The sequence below is a fragment of the Drosophila ananassae genome, assembly GCF_017639315.1.
Source record: "Drosophila ananassae strain 14024-0371.13 chromosome 4 unlocalized genomic scaffold, ASM1763931v2 tig00000054, whole genome shotgun sequence".
Classification (NCBI taxonomy): domain Eukaryota; kingdom Metazoa; phylum Arthropoda; class Insecta; order Diptera; family Drosophilidae; genus Drosophila; species Drosophila ananassae.
This window is the reverse complement of record NW_025319037.1, coordinates 1,207,450-1,227,100: the sequence shown is the minus strand read 5'-3', so window position 1 is coordinate 1,227,100 and position 19,651 is coordinate 1,207,450. Positions and strand designations below refer to the sequence as shown.

Sequence of the window (19,651 nt, the reverse complement as noted above, 5' to 3'; positions counted from 1 at the left end):
ATTATTTTTTATGAATTCCTGAAAAATTGCTGTTAATTTATGTTGTAAACTAAATTAATATGTTAAGTAACTTTACATTATTATTATGGAAAACTAGATTTAATAATTACTCACCCTGGGATTCGAACCTTAGTGCTTTTGTATACTGGACCGACATACACGCCTCTAAGCTATCAAGGAATCGCGCGTACTATGTGACAGACTATAATATACCTCTACAAGCTTGCATGTTTAAAACAATCTCAGTTATGAAGAATCCCCATTTAAAAAAAAAATATTGAATATAACAGTTTATTTTGAGACTGCGATATTTAAATAAAACAAGAAAGGAAAGCTAACTTCGGGCGGAGCCGAAGTTGATATACCCTTGCAGTTCAGTCGCAGTCCGCTAGGTGGCGCCACGCATCTTATATTATTAAATATATAGCGGATCGTATATAGTCGGCCGATCCTTATGAAATTTGGCATATTGAATTATTTTGCCCAAAGAGTAATCTGTACCAAGTCCCATCTTTCTAACTTAAAAAACACCAAAGTTATGCCAATTTCGACCGTTCTATGACAGCTATAGGATATAGTCGGCCGATCCTTATGAAATTTAGTACATAAGATATTTTGGTCAAATATAACATGTGTGGAAAGTCCCAACCCTCTAACTTAAAAAACACCAAAGTTATGGCATTTCGGATCAATCAGTTATATGGCAGCTATAGGATATAGTCGACCGATCCCGGCCGTTCCGACTTATATACTACCTGCAAAGGAAAGAAGGGTGTGTGCAAAGTTTCAACTCGATAGCTCAAAAACTGAGAGACTAGTTTGCGTAGAAACCGACAGACAGACAGACAGACGGACAGACGGACAGACGGACATGCTCATATCAACTCAGGAGGTGATCCTGATCAAGAATATATATACTTTATAGGGTCGGAGATGTCTCCTTCACTGCGTTGCACACTTTTGACCAAAATTATAATACCCTCTGCAAGGGTATAAAAATGAAAGTAAACAAAATTCAAATCATAATAAAGACTTTTCGGCTTGGAATCGAACCCACGACCTTACGATTAACAGGCAGATACCTTAATCATTGAACCATGGGGTCAAAGTTTTCCGCGCAAAATATTTAGAATGACAAGAAAATATTAGTGATTAATAACTAATATCGAATATGCGTAATTTCGAACTCTAGCAGCAGCTGAGGGTCGGCAGAACAACTTCGCCTACTTTGTTTTGACGTTCGAAGGGAAAACCTTATTGAATTGTTTTTGTTTTTCGAACGAAATTTGACATTCGGGCCGGAAAAGTCGGAGCCAGGAATTTCAGTACTGCTGGGTGGAGTAAAGTGACAAGTTCGAACATCCCTGAATGGATTGTGTTGGGCATATGTCGAACTACAATGGCTGAGGAGTAGAGGACGAAAGTTTCTAGTCCTTCTACTAGAAACGTTAAAATTTAAGCATGTTAGTAAATGCTGGGTGTCTATATTTCCATAAATAAGATTATATAGAAACATGACACCCAGCATCGTTCTACGGTTTGTTAATAATAATAAGTTGATTAGTAAAAGTCTACTACGATAAGAGGGGAGGTAAAGATTTGCATCCCAATTAAGTCCCCTAAGAGCGAAAGTAAGGAAGTTTTTTTGATCTTGGTGAACTCCGTATTGAGCACTCCAGCACACGATCCATACTCAAGAATTGGACGGACCAGTGATGTATATAACGTTTTAGTTATGTACGGGTCATTAAATTCTTTTGACCATCTTTTAATAAAACCAAGCACACCTATAGCTTTATTGACCATGGTAGATATATGGTCGGTAAATTTAAGTCTCAAATCTAATAGGACACCTAGATCGTTAACCTGAGTTAATCGTTCTAAGGCGTTCCCATAGAGAAAGTACATAGCCTGGTGAGGACTAGATCGGTAAAAAGACATGAGTTTACATTTCGATCCACTAAGGTTATTTCGATAATACATTTTGATAGACATTTTGATAATAGGGCGATGCGATATTAGGGCTTATGCTGGCGACAAGGCTGACTTTCACTTAAACATGATAAAAGTTTCACAAAATCGCTTTTTTAAGAAGATTACAGAATTGAAATGGTATATTCGTAACATTGACACTGAGATCTTGGCGTACGATTGTGTGGGATACTTTCATTAGGAAATGAACTGAAAAATAACTGTAGACTAATCAGTCTCCACATCCTCCTAGCAAGGAGACCCCATGATATAAATGGGGTAATCGATTCAAACCCTTTTTAATTTACAGACCAGCAAAAAACTCTACCGATCATCTGTCCCTGAATCGTTGACGCTCAGAAAATTTCCTAAGCTTGTGACTTTGTGTGACCCGAACGTTAAAAATACTTTAAATTGTATAAGATGTCCCATACATTTTTGTATAATCTACTGAATGTAATTTCTCTTCGGATGACTAAAGGACGTATTTAACCTGTTTGGTAAAAATTCTTAACCTTTTCAAAAAAGTGGTACAAATTATATGATCCAAAAGTAATTTGGATTTAATGAGACTTAAATATTATATATTAAATATATACTACACTGGGCAATATACAGTTTCATGCCCTATAAATCGGCTGGTCCAGGCGAGATAATACATGCACAAATCCAACAAGCAGGAGACATTGCCATAAATTGGCTCCTTAATATCTTTAACAAATCTCTTATACTATGCAAACTTCCACAACTGCGGCTGAAATTACGGATCGTCTTCATACCCAAAGCAGGCAAGACATTACACACGAGCCCAAAAATTTCAGACCAATCAGTTTATCATTCTTCCGCTAGAAAGAGTCATAGGCCTCCACTCAAGATCAACACTTAACCCCACCCAAATCTCTAACGCACAGCATGCTTACAAAAAGGGTTAATCCACCGAGACTGCCTTCCAAGCGCTCTTTTCCAAAATAGACAAAGCCTTTTCTCATAAGAAATATACCCTGGTAGACTTTCTGGATATAGAAGGAGCCTTGAACAACGTCCTCACTAGGCACATCTTCTTTAACAAGGGCCGTCCACAGAGGCACACCACAAGGCGGAGTCCTCTCTCCTCTCCTATGGAACATAGCTGACAACTCGATACTATGCAAGATGGAAGAGGGAGGCTGCAGGATAGTGGCATATGCGGAAGACCCTAGCAGAATGGACAAGCAGAAATGGCTTAGGAGTAAATGCGCAGAACACAGAGTTAATTCATCTCAGCAGGATATACAAATACAATGCCCTCGTCCCCCCAGACTTAACAACCAATGGCTCTTCTTTAGTAATAAATTCCTAGGGCTAATTCTTGATAGAAAGATAAATTGGAACTTCAATATTGAGGAAAGGTCAAAAAGACTGCTGTAGCGCTCATTACCTGCAAAGAAGCCATAGCAAACAAGTGGGGTATATCCCCTTATATTGTAAGCTGGATCTATACGGCCATAGTGATACCCAAACTACTGTATGGAGTGCTGGTATGGTGGGCAGTCCTAAAAAAAGAAAAATGGCCCTAAAAAGCTGGGAAATCTTTTCACAAGATGGGAGTCTCTGGGTCTCTGGTCACAGGGACATCACTGGCAACTGCATAGCAGAAGAATTGGCGCGCAAAGGCATCACTATACTGCTCCAGGGAGAACTAGGGGGTACCGGTGTACCTATAGCCCCTTTCAAGCTCCAACTTAGACAAGCCAACAAAAAGGAAAACCAGTTCAGCTGGGAATCCGTTCCCAATTGCCGACTCGTTCGCCAAATCGGGCCCAAAATGTCAAACAACAGAACATCACAAATACTTAGGATGAATCGAACCCGAATCAGCACGGCATCACGGGACACTGGTGGAAACACATGCTAGGCGAATGAACTCACCCCACAACGACTACTGCCGCAGCTGTAGGGATGAAGAAGAGGAAGTAACTGTGGAGCATTTTCTATGCCACTGCCCAGCCCTGCAGTCACTCCGGCTTCAAGACCTAGGTGGTGGGTTCCTCAGTTACATCTCGACTATGTCCATAACAGATCCAAACAGGAAAGACAAATTTTTCCTAGGTGGTGGGTTCCTTAGTTACATCTCGACTATGTCAAAAACAGATTCAAACAGTAAAGAAAAAAATGCATTTAAAATAATCATAAAATGCTTAGCTGCAGCTGTTGTTATCAGCATGTATTTCTTCTCTGTTTTGTCTCCCAGTTTCGCATGCGCTTTATGTTATTTTTAGCGTATGCGCTTTGGGAAGCTTTGGGTATTGAAAATCTTTTAAGTATTGAAAATCTGATTTGAAACGCGTCTATTACAAGCTATATGGCAGCTTAATATATATACACACAATAAATTGTGGAGCAAAAGTTGTTGATATTTTAGTAACAAATATATCAATTTTTTCAGAATTGTCAAGAAACAATAGTGCAAACAGACAAACACACAAACAGAGAACAAACTGCTTTCATTTGGAAAGTGCTGTAAAAATCTAATTTCATTAATAACACAGGCCAACAGCAAAAAATCTCCATGCATAATTTCACCTGCTCCGTAACCTTTAGGATCCCCTGAATCAAAGTCCAGAACAAACAAAGGTTTTATCACCCACAGTTTCCGCGGTACACCTAAGAGAAGAAATCGATCAAATTTTACGATGACCATCATTGTTTCCAGTACATATCATTTTTGAAATGTATGTGTACCAACTAAAATTAAAAAATGGTATCTAGCAGTTACCATATCTTTGGAATACTCATCCAAAGTTGAAATCTCAGATTTTCTAAATTAATTTTTGGTCTTCTATGATTTTTTCCCAAACATTTTTCTATGGAAGATTTTTATTTTCTTATTGAAATCAGTAGATCATACTATGTTTTAATTTAAGATTTAAGGAAAAACTCGAAATAATTTTATTGAATTTATTATAGGTGGTTGAACAATAATTTCTTCAATTAAATTGGAGTTTTTAATCTCATATTTTCAAAAAGTCATGGCTATCTAAAACTGTTTCTTTGTTCAAAACGTATCTATTGCAGGTTCAGCTTGTTAGAAGTTGTAGTGTGTAGAACACACCCTTCTTTCCTTTGCAGGCAGTATATATACAGTATATAGTCGGAACGGCCGGGATCGGTCGACTATCCTATAGCTGCCATATAACTGATTGATCGGAAATGCCATAACTTTGGTGTTTTTTAAGTTAGAGGGTTGGGACTTTCCACACATGTTATATTTGACCAAAATATCTTATGTACAAAATTTCATAAGGATGGGCCTACTATATCCTATAGCTGTCATAGAACGACCGAAATTGGCATAACTTTGGTGTTTTTTATGTTAGAAAGATGGGATTTGGTACAGATTCTATTTTGGGAAAAAAAATCTGATTTGTCGAATTTCTTAAGGATCGTCCGACTATATCCTATAGCTGCCATATAACTGATTGATCGGAAATGCTATAACTTCGTTGTTTTTCAAGTTAGAAGGATGGGGGTTTCAATGGGGGTTCCTCTTTGGGCAAAATAATTCGATATGCCAAATTTCATAAGGATCGGTGAACTATATACGATCCGCTATATATCTAATAATATAAGATGCGTGGCGCCACCTAGCGGGCTGCGACTCAACTGCAAGGGTATATAAACTTCGGCTCCGCCCGAAGTTAGCTTTCCTTTCTTGTTTTTATTGTAATTTCTTCCAATTTGTGGATTTGGTATAGCAAACTCACGTTGAAGCTTTCGTATAGAGATATATTTCGTATATATTTTTCACTTAAGCATAACGTGGTCCTTACTTTTATGTGTGCCCTGGGCTCATAACCTATTGGATTTATTCCTGCTTGAGTAAAAAGACGTCCATTGGTTGGTAAGCGAACAAAACTTTTATTTACTCATAGTGACTGCAAAATCGAACTATCGATACATATTAAAGGCTAGTGGTTACAGTATTATTACGATAGTGTCAATACCCTTCCTCAATGTAAGCTCTCATTTTATATTTTAATACAAACTTTACGTTTAAGTAAGCTCACAATTTTTTTGTTTCTGAAGGTTCTTTTTTAATATACCTGCAACCACCTGTTTAGTAGAAAGATACTTGAAAATAATCAGCCCTTCCTTAACTACATCTCTTACAAAATGATACCTGATATCAATTTATTTTGATCTTGAATGATGTACTGTCAGTATGCATAACTGTTGCTGTTTCAGATTCTCCGCAACGGAGATATTGGTCCTCCAGCTAGATATAATAGGTATCCTGTGAATGACTTTTTATCAGTTTTTTCGCCTCAACAGTCAGCGTCCACGTAACCGGCTAAAGGCTCATTGCTTATTTTGTAAGCAATTTAAGATCTTTTGTCGATGGCAAATATCTGAATACATGTTTTACTCCTGTCCAATGCTCAATATGGGGATCCTTATTGCGCTGCGCCGATTTAGATACTGAATATAAAATTTCTGGCCTACTCCTATGTAAAGTTCTCCTATGACCTCTTGATATGTCTTTTCCTTGACTCTTTTGCATCCTCTTTGTCGCATATAATTCGAAATCCTGCATCCAGTGGAGTTGCAGCGGCTCTACAATCCCCAATGCCGTGCCGCTGAAGCAGATTCCCAATAAATGGGGCATTATCTCCCCCAATTCGCCTGAGATATCTTGCTTTTAATGCTCATGAGATCATCTTTATCTTGACAAGCTATGATCAGGTCTTCCACGTATACAAGACTAAGTGCAAGATGCGGTCCACTTGACATTTATAGACATGTCATGTAAAAATCATGGGTTTAAACCAATGCCTTGTAGAACTCCACCCAGTTTACAGTTTCATTCTATGCCAGACTGTGTAAGGCCATATATTGCCTTTTTTAGCAAAAGCACGCCGTCCGCATGATCTTTAGATAAGCCGTACAGACATCCATCTGGTGAAAATCTAGTTTTAACTGTGCAGCTAAGGCAAATATGGAACGAATGCTCTCAATTTGACAGACAGGTGAACAAATCTGTATTTAATTCCCCAGCTGTGTAATTACTCGCACAGTCCTACTGCTGTGAAATACTTGGCCACTAGCGGTGCCTTAAAACGTTGCACTTGACCATTGACACCCCACTTCACAGTAAAAACCCATGTGCAGCCTATAGCGCGTTATGTCTTGGGAACATTTACTGTCTGTCAAGTATGATTGTTCATAAGAGCTTCGTACCCTCGATTCATCGCTTTCAACCATAATTCAGAATCTGGACATCCAATTGCTTCTTCGTAGCTTATTGAAATAAATATGTCGCTTTTAAAACATTGAACTGCTTTCGCGGGCGTCTAGGTTTATCTGTTGTTCTTCGTTTAGTTTAGCTCTTCCAGGACCCACTCGTTTTCCGTCCTGGCCGTTGTCCTCATTCCCTCTGGTGTCCTCATCCTCTACGCTGATGAAATCGTCGCTGCTGTGATCATTTTTTATGCCTTGTCTTGGTCGCATGAGCTTTCGTCGTCCGAACTGCCCTATCCGGGCGAGCCGGTGTTGATTTTGCCATCTGAGCCTACATCGTTGCTACAGTTTTCCCTCTCATCCTTCAGTTCCCCTTATCCAATGCAACGGCGAAACAACCAAAAACTTTAAAAGTAGATATTGATGGTTTTTACCGTTCCACGCTTCCATCGGAGTCATGTCTTTCAGTGCGTTTGTAGGCGATCTGTTTCGTAGATACACGGATGTAAATAAACCTTCTCCCCATAGACTCCACCAGTCCAGACTGCATCAGCAAGCATCGGGCCATCTCCACTAACCTACTGTTACGGGATTGTCAACTGCCGCCTGACCCCATTTGCTTTGAGAAAATTATCAAAGGTTGCGTTAACAAATTCCTTTCCGTTGTCGCTTCGTGTACACTTTAAAAGCTTTCCAGTTTTTCTCTCCATGTGCTCCTTAAATTCCACGAACTTTGGGAATACCTCCTCTTTGCCTTTCAGAAAGTAAACAAATATGCGACGCGACGTCATCGTTTAATACAATTGTGTATCGATCTGTCTTTAGCTTGACTACTCCTTTTCTCTCCGCCTGCAGAAATCCGTCTCCAGCTAATCCAATCGTCTCGGTATGCTTCTTTGTAACCAAGTCTTCATTACAGCACATGTTGCGTGCAGCACCGCTATTCAAACACATACTGAGCTCCCAACAAGCTTCACTGCTTTTGTCCTGTTAGAACTTGCGCCTTTTTTTTAGCGACACTCGGCTTTTACATGTCCACGCTTGCCATAGTTATTTGCTGGGTTTGCAACGAAAGGCTATGCGTGCAAGTCGCTCGTTCCAGATTGAGATCGTCTTTCTCCCTCTTCTTTGATTATGATTCGCAGTGCCTCAATTATATAATTATCTGTATATAACTGTTACCAATTTATAATATGCTTAACATTACCTATATTTATCAACATTTCTTAAACCCCTTCTCTAGCCTTCTCTAGCAAATTTTCAAGATTAGATTATCCATAAGCAATGGTTCATAGAACTTGGTACTAAATATAGACCACTTTTCTGGTAGCCCCTCAATGGGTGTCAATTAAATTTCCTTCATTAGAATTAAAGCCTATCCCTAATGCATTACCACTTTGAGATCCAACAGTATGACATTTTCTTAGGGTAGTTAGCCTGAAAAGTTACAAATATAAAAAATTTTAGATGGTTTCAAAACGAAGTCGAACGCACACACATGAAACCTTGTATGTGCATGTGTAAGCACGCATATATATAAAGATCAGTTTGACAGCGCTAGTAATAAATTAGTCTGTGTGTAAACGAGGTCATGGATTGTGAGGAGATTAAATCTCCCACACGCCGAGACAGTTGGTAAGAGGGCGCCACAGAGGGGGCAGGCAAGCTGGCACGGCTGCGCACACGGACAAAGGAGAAAGAAGAGTCGGCGTGAAACGTAATGGTTCTGGACGGGCCAGCGCGGCTATGTTTAGAAAGTACGGAAGGAAAGAAACGCGGAATATAGACGGTATGAGGGTGCAGCAAGGGGAGCAGACGAACCAGCACGGCTGCGCGCCTTCTTCCATGCGAAAGAGGAAACAGCGTGGAACGAAACGGTTCCGGGCGGACCGTCGCGGCCGCTCTCGAATGTCGTAGGAGAGAGCGGGGATGGCTGGGAACGTAGCGGCCCGCGACAGCGCGACTGTGTTTAGAAAATGCAGAAAAGAAGAAATGCATTTGGAACGGTCAAAGGGGGCAGCGCGGGGGTTTCTAGACGGATCAATTTGAATCGGAGGCAAAGCGGGGCCAAGGGGGGCAACAAAGGAAACCCGCCATTGGAAATGCGTCGGAAGAAAGGATTAACAGCGTGAACAGAGGAATGAACGATTAACGGCAGGAAGCGAGAATTACAAGGATAAACGGGCGCTTCAGGCGCTAGATAAGGAGGGCCACTTGAGCCGAGTCTTCTAGGAAAGCTGGAAGTGTTGAGTGAAAGTCCCCCGGTAAGTCTGACATTCAAGCGGGAAAGTTTTCTTTGGTGGAAATAGGAGTATAGGCTGAAGGACCCCTCGTGGGTAAGTCTCACAATCTCAAGTGCGGGATTTAGAGCGAGTATGCAAGGATCTCTGATCCGTGGCTTAAGGACTTCCTGTGGGTAAGTCCGACGGCTGTATGAGAGTCATAACGCGAGGATAAAACAAGGAGCAAGCGGGAAAGAATCAAGGATCCTCTGAATAACTGAAGCCTAAGGAAAATCGAGTCGGGTTGGTTTATTCCCGAACACGATAGGTGTCCTGGTGTCGGAGTAATAACGACGGATCTTATCGATTATCTTATCGACGGATCTCAGCCTTAACGATTTCTGATCACGACGACCAGGTGTCATCCTGTAAAGCGAGGGGGATCCAGCTCGGGAACTCAAGCCCGCATATAAAACCGCATATAAAACCAAAACCAAACAACCAAGACCGGGACACCCCGGTCAAGTCAGGAGACTCTTGATCCAGGCTTGCTGAGGCGTACCCACAGCGATCACCTGCAGTGAAGGAGGCGCGAAGCCAAACCTCTGGTCAACCATAGATCCTGCGTAGCGTAGGCACGAAGGTGTTTGGAGGCCGGCCACGACGAAAGGGCATTCCCAGTGATCAAAGGATAACGACGATCCACGGCGCCCATAGCAAGAGAAGCAGCGACAATGGGGAGCGGCGACGTCAATGACAGGGAGCGGATCAACGGCGACACCAACATCGAGAGCGGCAACGGGAGCGGCAGGAGAGGAGCAGCATAGGCCCCGCAGCTGGAGCACGTAAGTTCAAACTGATGGAACCTTGAGCCAAACCGGCGACAGGCACCAAGACCACACGTCCTGCTGGATGAAAGCTTTGGGAAGGCGTGTATATTTGCACCAACCCGGAACGGGGACCAGGGAACGACGGGAGTACGAGCTGTCAAACGGCGGAGTCGAGCAGCAGCATTCGAAGAGATTCACCCATTGTAAACAAGATATAAAAAGGGATATTGTTTAACGAAGCACTTGGTGATATTTCTGGGCTCGGGTAGTCACGTCGAATATATAAATTCGGTGGAACGACCCACAAACTCTGAGAGCTAGCCGCAGCATTTGTTGCGAGCAAAAACAAGCGAAACAGTTCGTTACAGAATGCCGCCCTGTGCGACACAGTCCATTGAAGTATTATTAATAGAAGAAGCAGCGCCGATATTAATCCAGGAATCAACCTTTTGCTTCTTTTTAAATTTAATTTATCAAAATCCTCTGCCAAGATGACTACTTTTGCATGACTTTATTTGAGAGAGATTTCTATTGTGCTATCATTTATTCCATGAATTTTTGCAATGTTGCAAAACAAGTTTTTTCGATTCTATAATAGTTGTTTCGTCCATATCGCTGTCGGATTTATCGACTAGTCTTGGAAACTTTGTATCCCTTTGTCCCTTAGCGTTGAACTCGGTGCGACTTATATTTTTTTTATAGTTTTTTCACTGTGCGGTTGAACCATAAGAAACTTTATACTTTTTATTTGAATTTAGCATGAAATTTGTCGCTAAATGGTTTGAAACAGTGATGCTCAACCATCGACTCAACTACGGCTCGACTCTACACTGACTTTTATAGCTTACCTGGAAATTTAATGATGTTCTTAGTGGGTACAATTTTATTGCACACATTGCCTTCATTCTTCTTCCAATTATTAATTAAAAACTTAAGATATGAACTTTAATATTTAGTTGAAACCGAAATATAAGGACGGTTATACTCAAGTTTCCCTTTTAAATGAAATGACCTTCTAAATGAGTTTCCCTTCTCTAACTAATATTTTTGGCCAAAAAAGATAGTGAACTGATAGCATAGGATATCAGAACAATGTGAAACGACTTCGTAGTTTCATCATTGGCAGGACAACTAAAAATAAAATATCTATTGATGAGAACCATGTTCCACACACTCTATCAGTTAAATTTATAGAAATGTATTTTGTTTATGTAAGGTAAGAAGTGGTGCAAAATTCTAATGCTGAATTCATTATAGTCTCTGAGATTCGAGCTTTCATACTAGCAGACGGACTTAGCTATATCGATATACTAGCCGTATCAACGTAAAAACTAAAAAATACCCTTGTACTCTACGAGTACTGGGTATAAAAATTAGCAGTCTGCTAGGTGTCGCCGCATGCCCTAGGTTATAGTTAGCGCGTGAAGACACTATATACTTATAGCCAAAGAATTAAAAATTCTCAAAACATTTGACAAAAATTTGGCTTGGGAGAAATTTGGGTAAATGAAAAATACCAAATTGAATCTTATTTGTTCTACCAAATTTCATTATGATCGGCCGACTACATCCGATAGCCGCCATATAACTGAACGTTTGGAAATGGCACAACCTTAACTGCAAGGGTATATCAACTTCGGCTCCTCCCGAAGTTAGCTTTTCTTTCTTGTTTTTATTTGATTATATATATTATATAATATAAATTATAAAATATAAATATATGTATAAATATATTAAATATGGCCATTGGTATCAAATTGACAATTGACAAATACATATATTTAAAAAAAATTTTTTTTTTTTATTTTATTATAAATTAGTAATAGGAAAAAGGGTAAAGGTTTAAAATTATCACTTACCAGCTCTCATTGACATAAAGAAATAAAATACCGCCCAAGCCAGAATGACAATATAATAAACATTCATCCAACAGGACATAACAGCTGCTGCATAGCCAATTCCTTTAAAATAGAATAAGCATAAATATAAAAATTAAAATTTATTTATTAAATTAAGCCGAAGTTGATATACCAGTTAAGTAGCAGCTTATATTATTATATATATGTATGATCGTAAATAGTTGGTCGATCCTTATGAGAATTTCACCATGGAATCACTTATCTAATAAAAATGTTGGAAACAGCCCCAAGCATCTTTAAAAATAGCAAGGTTGCACCATTTTCGATCGTTCAGTTATATGGCAGCTATAGGATGTAATCGGCTGATCCCTTTGTAATTTCGCAAATCAGATTACTTTGCCTAAAATAGACTCTGTACCAAGTCCCATCTTAAAAAACACCGTTCCGACTTATATACTGCGTGCAAACAAAAGAAGGATGTGTACAAAGTTTCAACTTGATAGCTTTAAAACTGAGAGACTAGTTTGTGCAGAAACAGACAGACGGTCAGGTATATATACTTTATAGGGTCGGAAATGTCTCCCTCACTGCGTTTCACACTATTGAAACATACTTAATATGTATCGATAGTTCGTTTTTGCAGTCACTATAAGTATTGAATAAAAGTTTTGTTTGTTTACCAACCAACCCGGACGTCTTTTTACTCAAGCAAGAATAAAACCAACAGGTTATGCGCACAGGGCACATACATACATATACCAGTATGGACCATGGACCATCGAGGGGCGCGGCACACTGCCGGAATTTGAGGCACGCCGAATCAAAATCAAAGAAGAGGGAGAAAGACGATACAAATCTGAAACGAGCGACTTGCACGCATAGCCTTTCGTTGCAAACCCAGCAAATAACTATGGCAAGCGTGGACATGTAAAAGCCGAGTGTCGCTAAAAAAAAAGGCGCAAGTTCTAACAGGACAAAGGCAGTGAAGCTTGTTGGGAGCTCAGTATGTGTTTGAATAGCGGTGCTGCACGCCACATGTGCTGTAATGAAGACTTGGTTACAAAGAAGCATACCGAGACGATTGGATTAGCTGGAGACGGATTTCTGCAGGCGGAGAGAAAAGGAGTAGTCAAGCTAAAGACAGATCGATACACAATTGTACTAAACGATGACGTCGCGTCGCATATTTGTTTACTTTCTGAAAGGCAAAGAGGAGGTATTCCCAAAGTTCGTGGAATTTAAGGAGCACATGGAGAGAAAAACTGGAAAGCTTTTAAAGTGTACACGAAGCGACAACGGAAAGGAATTTGTTAACAAAACCTTTGACAATTTTCTCAAACCGAATGGGATCAGGCGGCAGTTGACAATATCGTAACCGTACGTTAGTGGAGATGGTCCTCTGCTTGCTGACGCAGTCTGGAATGGTGGAGTCTCTATGGGGAGAAGCTATCAACTTGATAGGCTTAAAATTGAGAGACTAGTTTACAGACCGACGGGCAGAAAGATATCGACTCAGGAGGCGATCCTGATCAAGTATATGTCGGAGATAAGTTAAATTTAATTTCAAATATTATTTACTGATTAATTATAAGTTAAGTGTATAGTCTAAGACGAAATAAATGAGCATTGAAAATGAAGAGAGAGAAGCTCATTTGAATAAGAGAGCGGTAGGGAAGGAGAGTAAAGCCCTGCTGAACGTGGCGCAATGATGAAAATAAGGAAGAGGAAAGAGAAGGCAATCAAGAACAGCCATCGAAAGTGAACGGACGTAAAAGAAGATCATTGCGACTCGCTGCGCGTGGTGAAATACAAAATGGCAGAGGAAAACGACCACTATTTCCCGACATTAGAAGTGGAATCATCGCCCATTCCAAGATAACTCGGAAAATAGCTGGCGCAGACTATTAGAATCGCTAAATAGAGTGTTCACCAAACTACTAAAAGCAACGCCGCAACCTGACACGCGCGCCGCATCCGCGATGTTACCGACATTCAACCCCGAAGCTGCAGAAGCCGACGCGGCAGCATGGTGCAAAACGACGGACATGATTCTTAGTGAACATCCACAAGAAGGTGCATCCTTGGTGATGACGCTCAGCAAATCGCTGCTCGGTAGTGCATCGCAGTGGCTGTCGCAAATTTGTTTTCCTGGAATGAGCTGGTCGCAATTCCGAGAATTGTTCATGGAACGCTACGAAGGCAACGAGACGCCGGCAGCAGTCTTGCTCAATATGCTCAAGGGACGTCCCAATGCAAATGAATGCCTGTCGATGTATTCCAGTCGATTAATTACATCATTATTGACCAAGTTTAAATCAATGACCCATGAGGAGATCGCCATATCCCTAGTCTTGGCTCATGCATCCCAAATTGACCCCAGACTGCAGCGTGTAGAGATACCTACAAACATAAAAACGCGTGCTGAACTGTAACAACAAGTCAAGGCACACACGTTCAGCAGAAATGTAGAATTTTCTGGATCAGAGGGACCGGAAAAGAAGAGATTCAAAATGCAGACGCCGATTAGATGCCATAATTGCGGGAAACTTGGACAAAAGGCAATGGAGTGTCGCAAGAGGAGAACAGAAGAACGAAACGAGCAAGAGCAATATGCAAATTCTGTCCACCATATGTACAAATTTCTGAATTTAATTTTGAATTGTCATTTCACGTAGTAGATAATAAGGATGCATGTCATAACAAACAATTGTGTCATAGCGCCCGCGGGCGTTCTGACACTTTTAAAAGTGCCATATTGTCCGCACCGAAAATGTCACAGCTCTTCTTAATACTTGCAAAGTTTATCAAGAATCAATGAAAGTACCGTTTTTAATAATACTGTTTAATGTGTTATCTCGTTTGCAATCGCGCTTTACATGTTTTTGGCACAATAATATTCTATTCAGTTTGCGATTGATCTCGAAACTAAGTGCACATGAAATGGAATCCGGCTATGAATTTAAAATTGTACCTGGACTTTCTATTTCTTCTATTTTCTACCATTTCTAAGTTGCTGCTTCTTACAAGCCAGAAACAATTGTTTAAAATTAAAAGTATTTTGATGGAAAGTTCGCGTTATATTCGCTACATAAAAGACTGCTTTACATAAAAATCGCGCGATTTTATGTAAAAAAAATTTTGCTTGCGCTTTTAATAAAGTAAATTTAAATACTTAATTGTGTTAACATGTCGCCCGCGGGCGATTTGACACTTTCAAGCGCCCGTGGGCGATATGACACTTTCAAAAAGTGACGGAACGCCCGCGGGCGCTATGACACAATTGTTTGTGCCATGCACCCAGATAATAAGTGCCTTAAATATGATATGATAATTGGACAAGACATTTTTAAGCTTGGTTTTGGAGTAACTTTAGAAAGAGATAGATTCGATATCTACAGAACTCAAACAGTATTGTCTTTAAATAATGATAAAAATGTAAATGCGATAGATCATAAAAGTAATGTTAATGTGGAGTTAAACAATTGTGATAAGTTAAAATTAAACGACATACTGGCCAAATATTCCAACTATCTCATTGATGGCATTCCAAATACACGTGTTACTACAGGTTCTTTAGAAATCCGTTTAGTAGATGTAAACAAAGCGTTACAGAGACGACCATATCGTCTTAGCGAGAGTGAGAAAGAAATAGTAAGAGAAAAGATTCAGCAAATGCTAGAATCCAACGTAATTAGACCAAGTAGCTCCCCTTTCGCTAGTCCAATGTTACTTGTAAAAAAGAAGGACGGCAGTGACAGATTATCGAGAACTCAACGCAAATACTGTGTCAGATAGATACCCCTTGCCATTAATATCAGACCAAATAGATCGCTGCGAGGCGGTAAATATTTCTCTAGCCTAGACATGGCCAGTGTCTTCTATCAGGTGCCAATTCACCCCTATTCGGTTGAGCGATCTGCATTCGTGACCCCACAGGGTCAATATGAATTTTTAGCCATGCCAACGTGTCATAGTGGGAGCTTTAGGGGATTTGGTTAATAAATACGCAGTAGTTTACATCGATGTCGTATTAATTGTTTCTAGTACTATAGAGAAAGCATTTGACAGATTGCAAAGCGTATTATCAAAGTCCGGAAATTTGTCCCACACTTCTCAGAAGTAATGAAGCCTCTTTATCTGCTAACTTCAAAAATAAACGAATTTGAGTGGAGCGATAAGCATGAGGAAATTCGATAAAAAAACATTAAGGTGCTAACCAGTGACCCCGTGTTGATCATATTCGATCCCAATTTACCAATAGAGCTGCATACGGATGCTAGCGCCAATGGGTATGGCGCTATGCTATTACACATGATGGTCAGCGCTGTGTAGTTGAGTATTACAAAATATCACTCGTATGAACTCAAGACATTGGCGGTGTACAAAGCGATCAGAAATTTCCGATATTATTTAAGCGGCAGAAAATTCACAGTATATACGGATTGTAATTCTGTTAGTGCAAGTCAAAAGAATGCGGTATTGACACCGCGGGTTCATCGTTGGTGGTCATTTCTGCAGTCATACAAATTCCAGGTGGAATACAAGAAAGGGAGCCAAATGGCTCACGTTGACTGCTTGTCTAGGAATCCCGTCACTATAGTAGAACAGAAAAGTTTGACTTGGCAACTATAACCCACAACTGGTTTATATCCGAACAGAAGCGTGATCAAGACATATCGCAAATCATGACCACGTAAAATAGTGATGAAATGCAGAAAGAAATAGCTTATTTTTATGAAATCAGGAATAGTTTGCTGCATCGTAAAATTCAAAGAAATGGGAAGATGCAAGTCGATGCTTGCCAGTCGTACCCAGGGCATTTAGGTGGTCGGCGGTTAATCATGTTCACGAGGCTGTAATGCACTTGGGGTGGCAAAAACCCTAGATAAGATTTACGAGCAATATTGGTTTGATGGAATGTCAAAATACGTGCGAAGATTTGTAGAAAATTGTGTGACATGTACATTTTCAAAATCGGTGTCAGGTAAAATTCAATCGGAGTTACATCCCATTCCCAAAGATACGGCATGGCATACGGTACACATTGATATGAGTCGGAAATTTAGCGGAAAAAAGGACGAGAAGGAATACGTCATAGTTCAAATTGATACCTTCACCAAGTTTGTTTACCTGTACCACACCTGGAACTTGGACACGGTTAACAGCAAACAGTCAGTAAAGTCTGCGATATCGATATTTGGTGTTCCTAACAGAATTATAGCGGACCAAGGTAGATGCTTCTCTGTACCTTGAACCGGATAACTAACCATAGTCCATTAAAACTGATGATTGGCAAAGAAGTGAGGCCCTTGGGAATGCTCACTGTAAATGAGGAAGAGCGCGAAAGAAGGCACAAGTAAGAATGCTTAGTATGATAAGGCAAGAGTGGATAAAAAGCATGCCCAGCATAAAATTAACGATCATATATTACTGAAGAACGAAGAGCGGCACCAAACGAAGTTGGATCCAAAATTTAAGGGACCATTCGAAATTGTGCAGTTGCTAGATGGTGACCGATATTTGTTAAAGTCATTGACAACTAGAAGTGTGTATAAATATCCACATGATAGTGTGCGTAGTGTGCCTAAAGATCGAGAGACTTTGGAATTAGCAGAAGAGCTTGACGACGGCAAAAAAAGTAGTCCGTGCAAGCAAGAGATCTGTGACCTTAGAGGGGTGCAGAGGAAAGATTTTATGCAGAAGAGAGCATAGTACTCTGATTTGTATGAGAGAAGCCTGCTAAAATTATGATTTGATGATGAGTGAAATGGTAACCAGATGATTGAGCTTGAGTGGAAGAGAGCTTAAAAGAGAAGAGAGTTATCCTGCTAAGCTAATCTCTGATGGATATCCAAGTGGTTGGGTTTGTACATAAGAGAGCTTGTACTCTAGAGAATTTGAGAAGTGTTATCCCGTCAAACTAACGATTGAAGGCACAAGAAGAGCAATTGATTTGAAGTATAAGTAAGCTTTGTAATCATAGGGATAATATAAGTAATATAGGATATTGACAATGATGTGTTCTGATAAGTCTTGTACTATGCAAAGCAAGGACGTATTATAGTCAGGAAGGCGTGTTGGAGATAAGTTAGATTTAATTTCAAATATTATTTACTTCTTAATTATAAGTGTATAGTCTAAGAGGAAATAAATGAGCATTGCAAATGAAGAGAGAATGAAGAGAGATAAGCTTATTTGAATAAGAGCGCAGTAGGGAAGGAGAGTAAAGCCCTGCTGAGCGTGGCGCAATGATGCCAACAGCCATCAGAAGTGAACGGACGTAAAAGAATATCATTGCGACTCGCTGCGCGTGGTGAAATACAAAATGACAGAGGAAAACGAGTACCATTTCCCGACATATGTATATACTTTATAGAGTCGGAGATGTCTCCTTCAACGCGTTGCACACTATTGAAACTATCGTAACAACACTGTAACCTCTAGCACTTAATATGTATCGATGTATCGAGTTCGTTTCAGCTGTCACTATAAGTATTGAATAATTTGTTTCTAGTAGTATAGAGAAAGCATTTGACAGATTGCAAAGCGTATTATCAAAGTCCGGAAATTTGTCCCACACTTCTCAGAAGTAATGAAGCCTCTTTATCTGCTAACTTCAAAAATAAACGAATTTGAGTGGAGCGATAAGCATGAGGAAATTCGATAAAAAAACATTAAGGTGCTAACCAGTGACCCCGTGTTGATCATATTCGATCCCAATTTACCAATAGAGCTGCATACGGATGCTAGCGCCAATGGGTATGGCGCTATGCTATTACACATGATGGTCAGCGCTGTGTAGTTGAGTATTACAAAATATCACTCGTATGAACTCAAGACATTGGCGGTGTACAAAGCGATCAGAAATTTCCGATATTATTTAAGCGGCAGAAAATTCACAGTATATACGGATTGTAATTCTGTTAGTGCAAGTCAAAAGAATGCGGTATTGACACCGCGGGTTCATCGTTGGTGGTCATTTCTGCAGTCATACAAATTCCAGGTGGAATACAAGAAAGGGAGCCAAATGGCTCACGTTGACTGCTTGTCTAGGAATCCCGTCACTATAGTAGAACAGAAAAGTTTGACTTGGCAACTATAACCCACAACTGGTTTATATCCGAACAGAAGCGTGATCAAGACATATCGCAAATCATGACCACGTAAAATAGTGATGAAATGCAGAAAGAAATAGCTTATTTTTATGAAATCAGGAATAGTTTGCTGCATCGTAAAATTCAAAGAAATGGGAAGATGCAAGTCGATGCTTGCCAGTCGTACCCAGGGCATTTAGGTGGTCGGCGGTTAATCATGTTCACGAGGCTGTAATGCACTTGGGGTGGCAAAAACCCTAGATAAGATTTACGAGCAATATTGGTTTGATGGAATGTCAAAATACGTGCGAAGATTTGTAGAAAATTGTGTGACATGTACATTTTCAAAATCGGTGTCAGGTAAAATTCAATCGGAGTTACATCCCATTCCCAAAGATACGGCATGGCATACGGTACACATTGATATGAGTCGGAAATTTAGCGGAAAAAAGGACGAG

The 19,651-nt window shown here is 40.1% G+C and overlaps 1 protein-coding gene across 2 annotated transcripts in view; it reads right to left on the bottom strand.

Moving 5' to 3' along the window:
• LOC6495047 (sodium- and chloride-dependent GABA transporter 1) overlaps positions 1-19,651 on the bottom strand; it is a 124,474-nt gene that overhangs the window by 30,968 nt on the left and 73,855 nt on the right. For both annotated transcript variants that reach the window (XR_006507821.1, XM_001953417.4), the window contains exon 3: positions 12,100-12,201. Coding sequence is in view for 1 of the 2 variants with exons in the window: in XM_001953417.4 (XP_001953453.3) it covers positions 12,100-12,201 (102 nt within the window). In the remaining variant the exon portion in view is untranslated. The remainder of the gene's footprint in view (positions 1-12,099; positions 12,202-19,651) is intronic.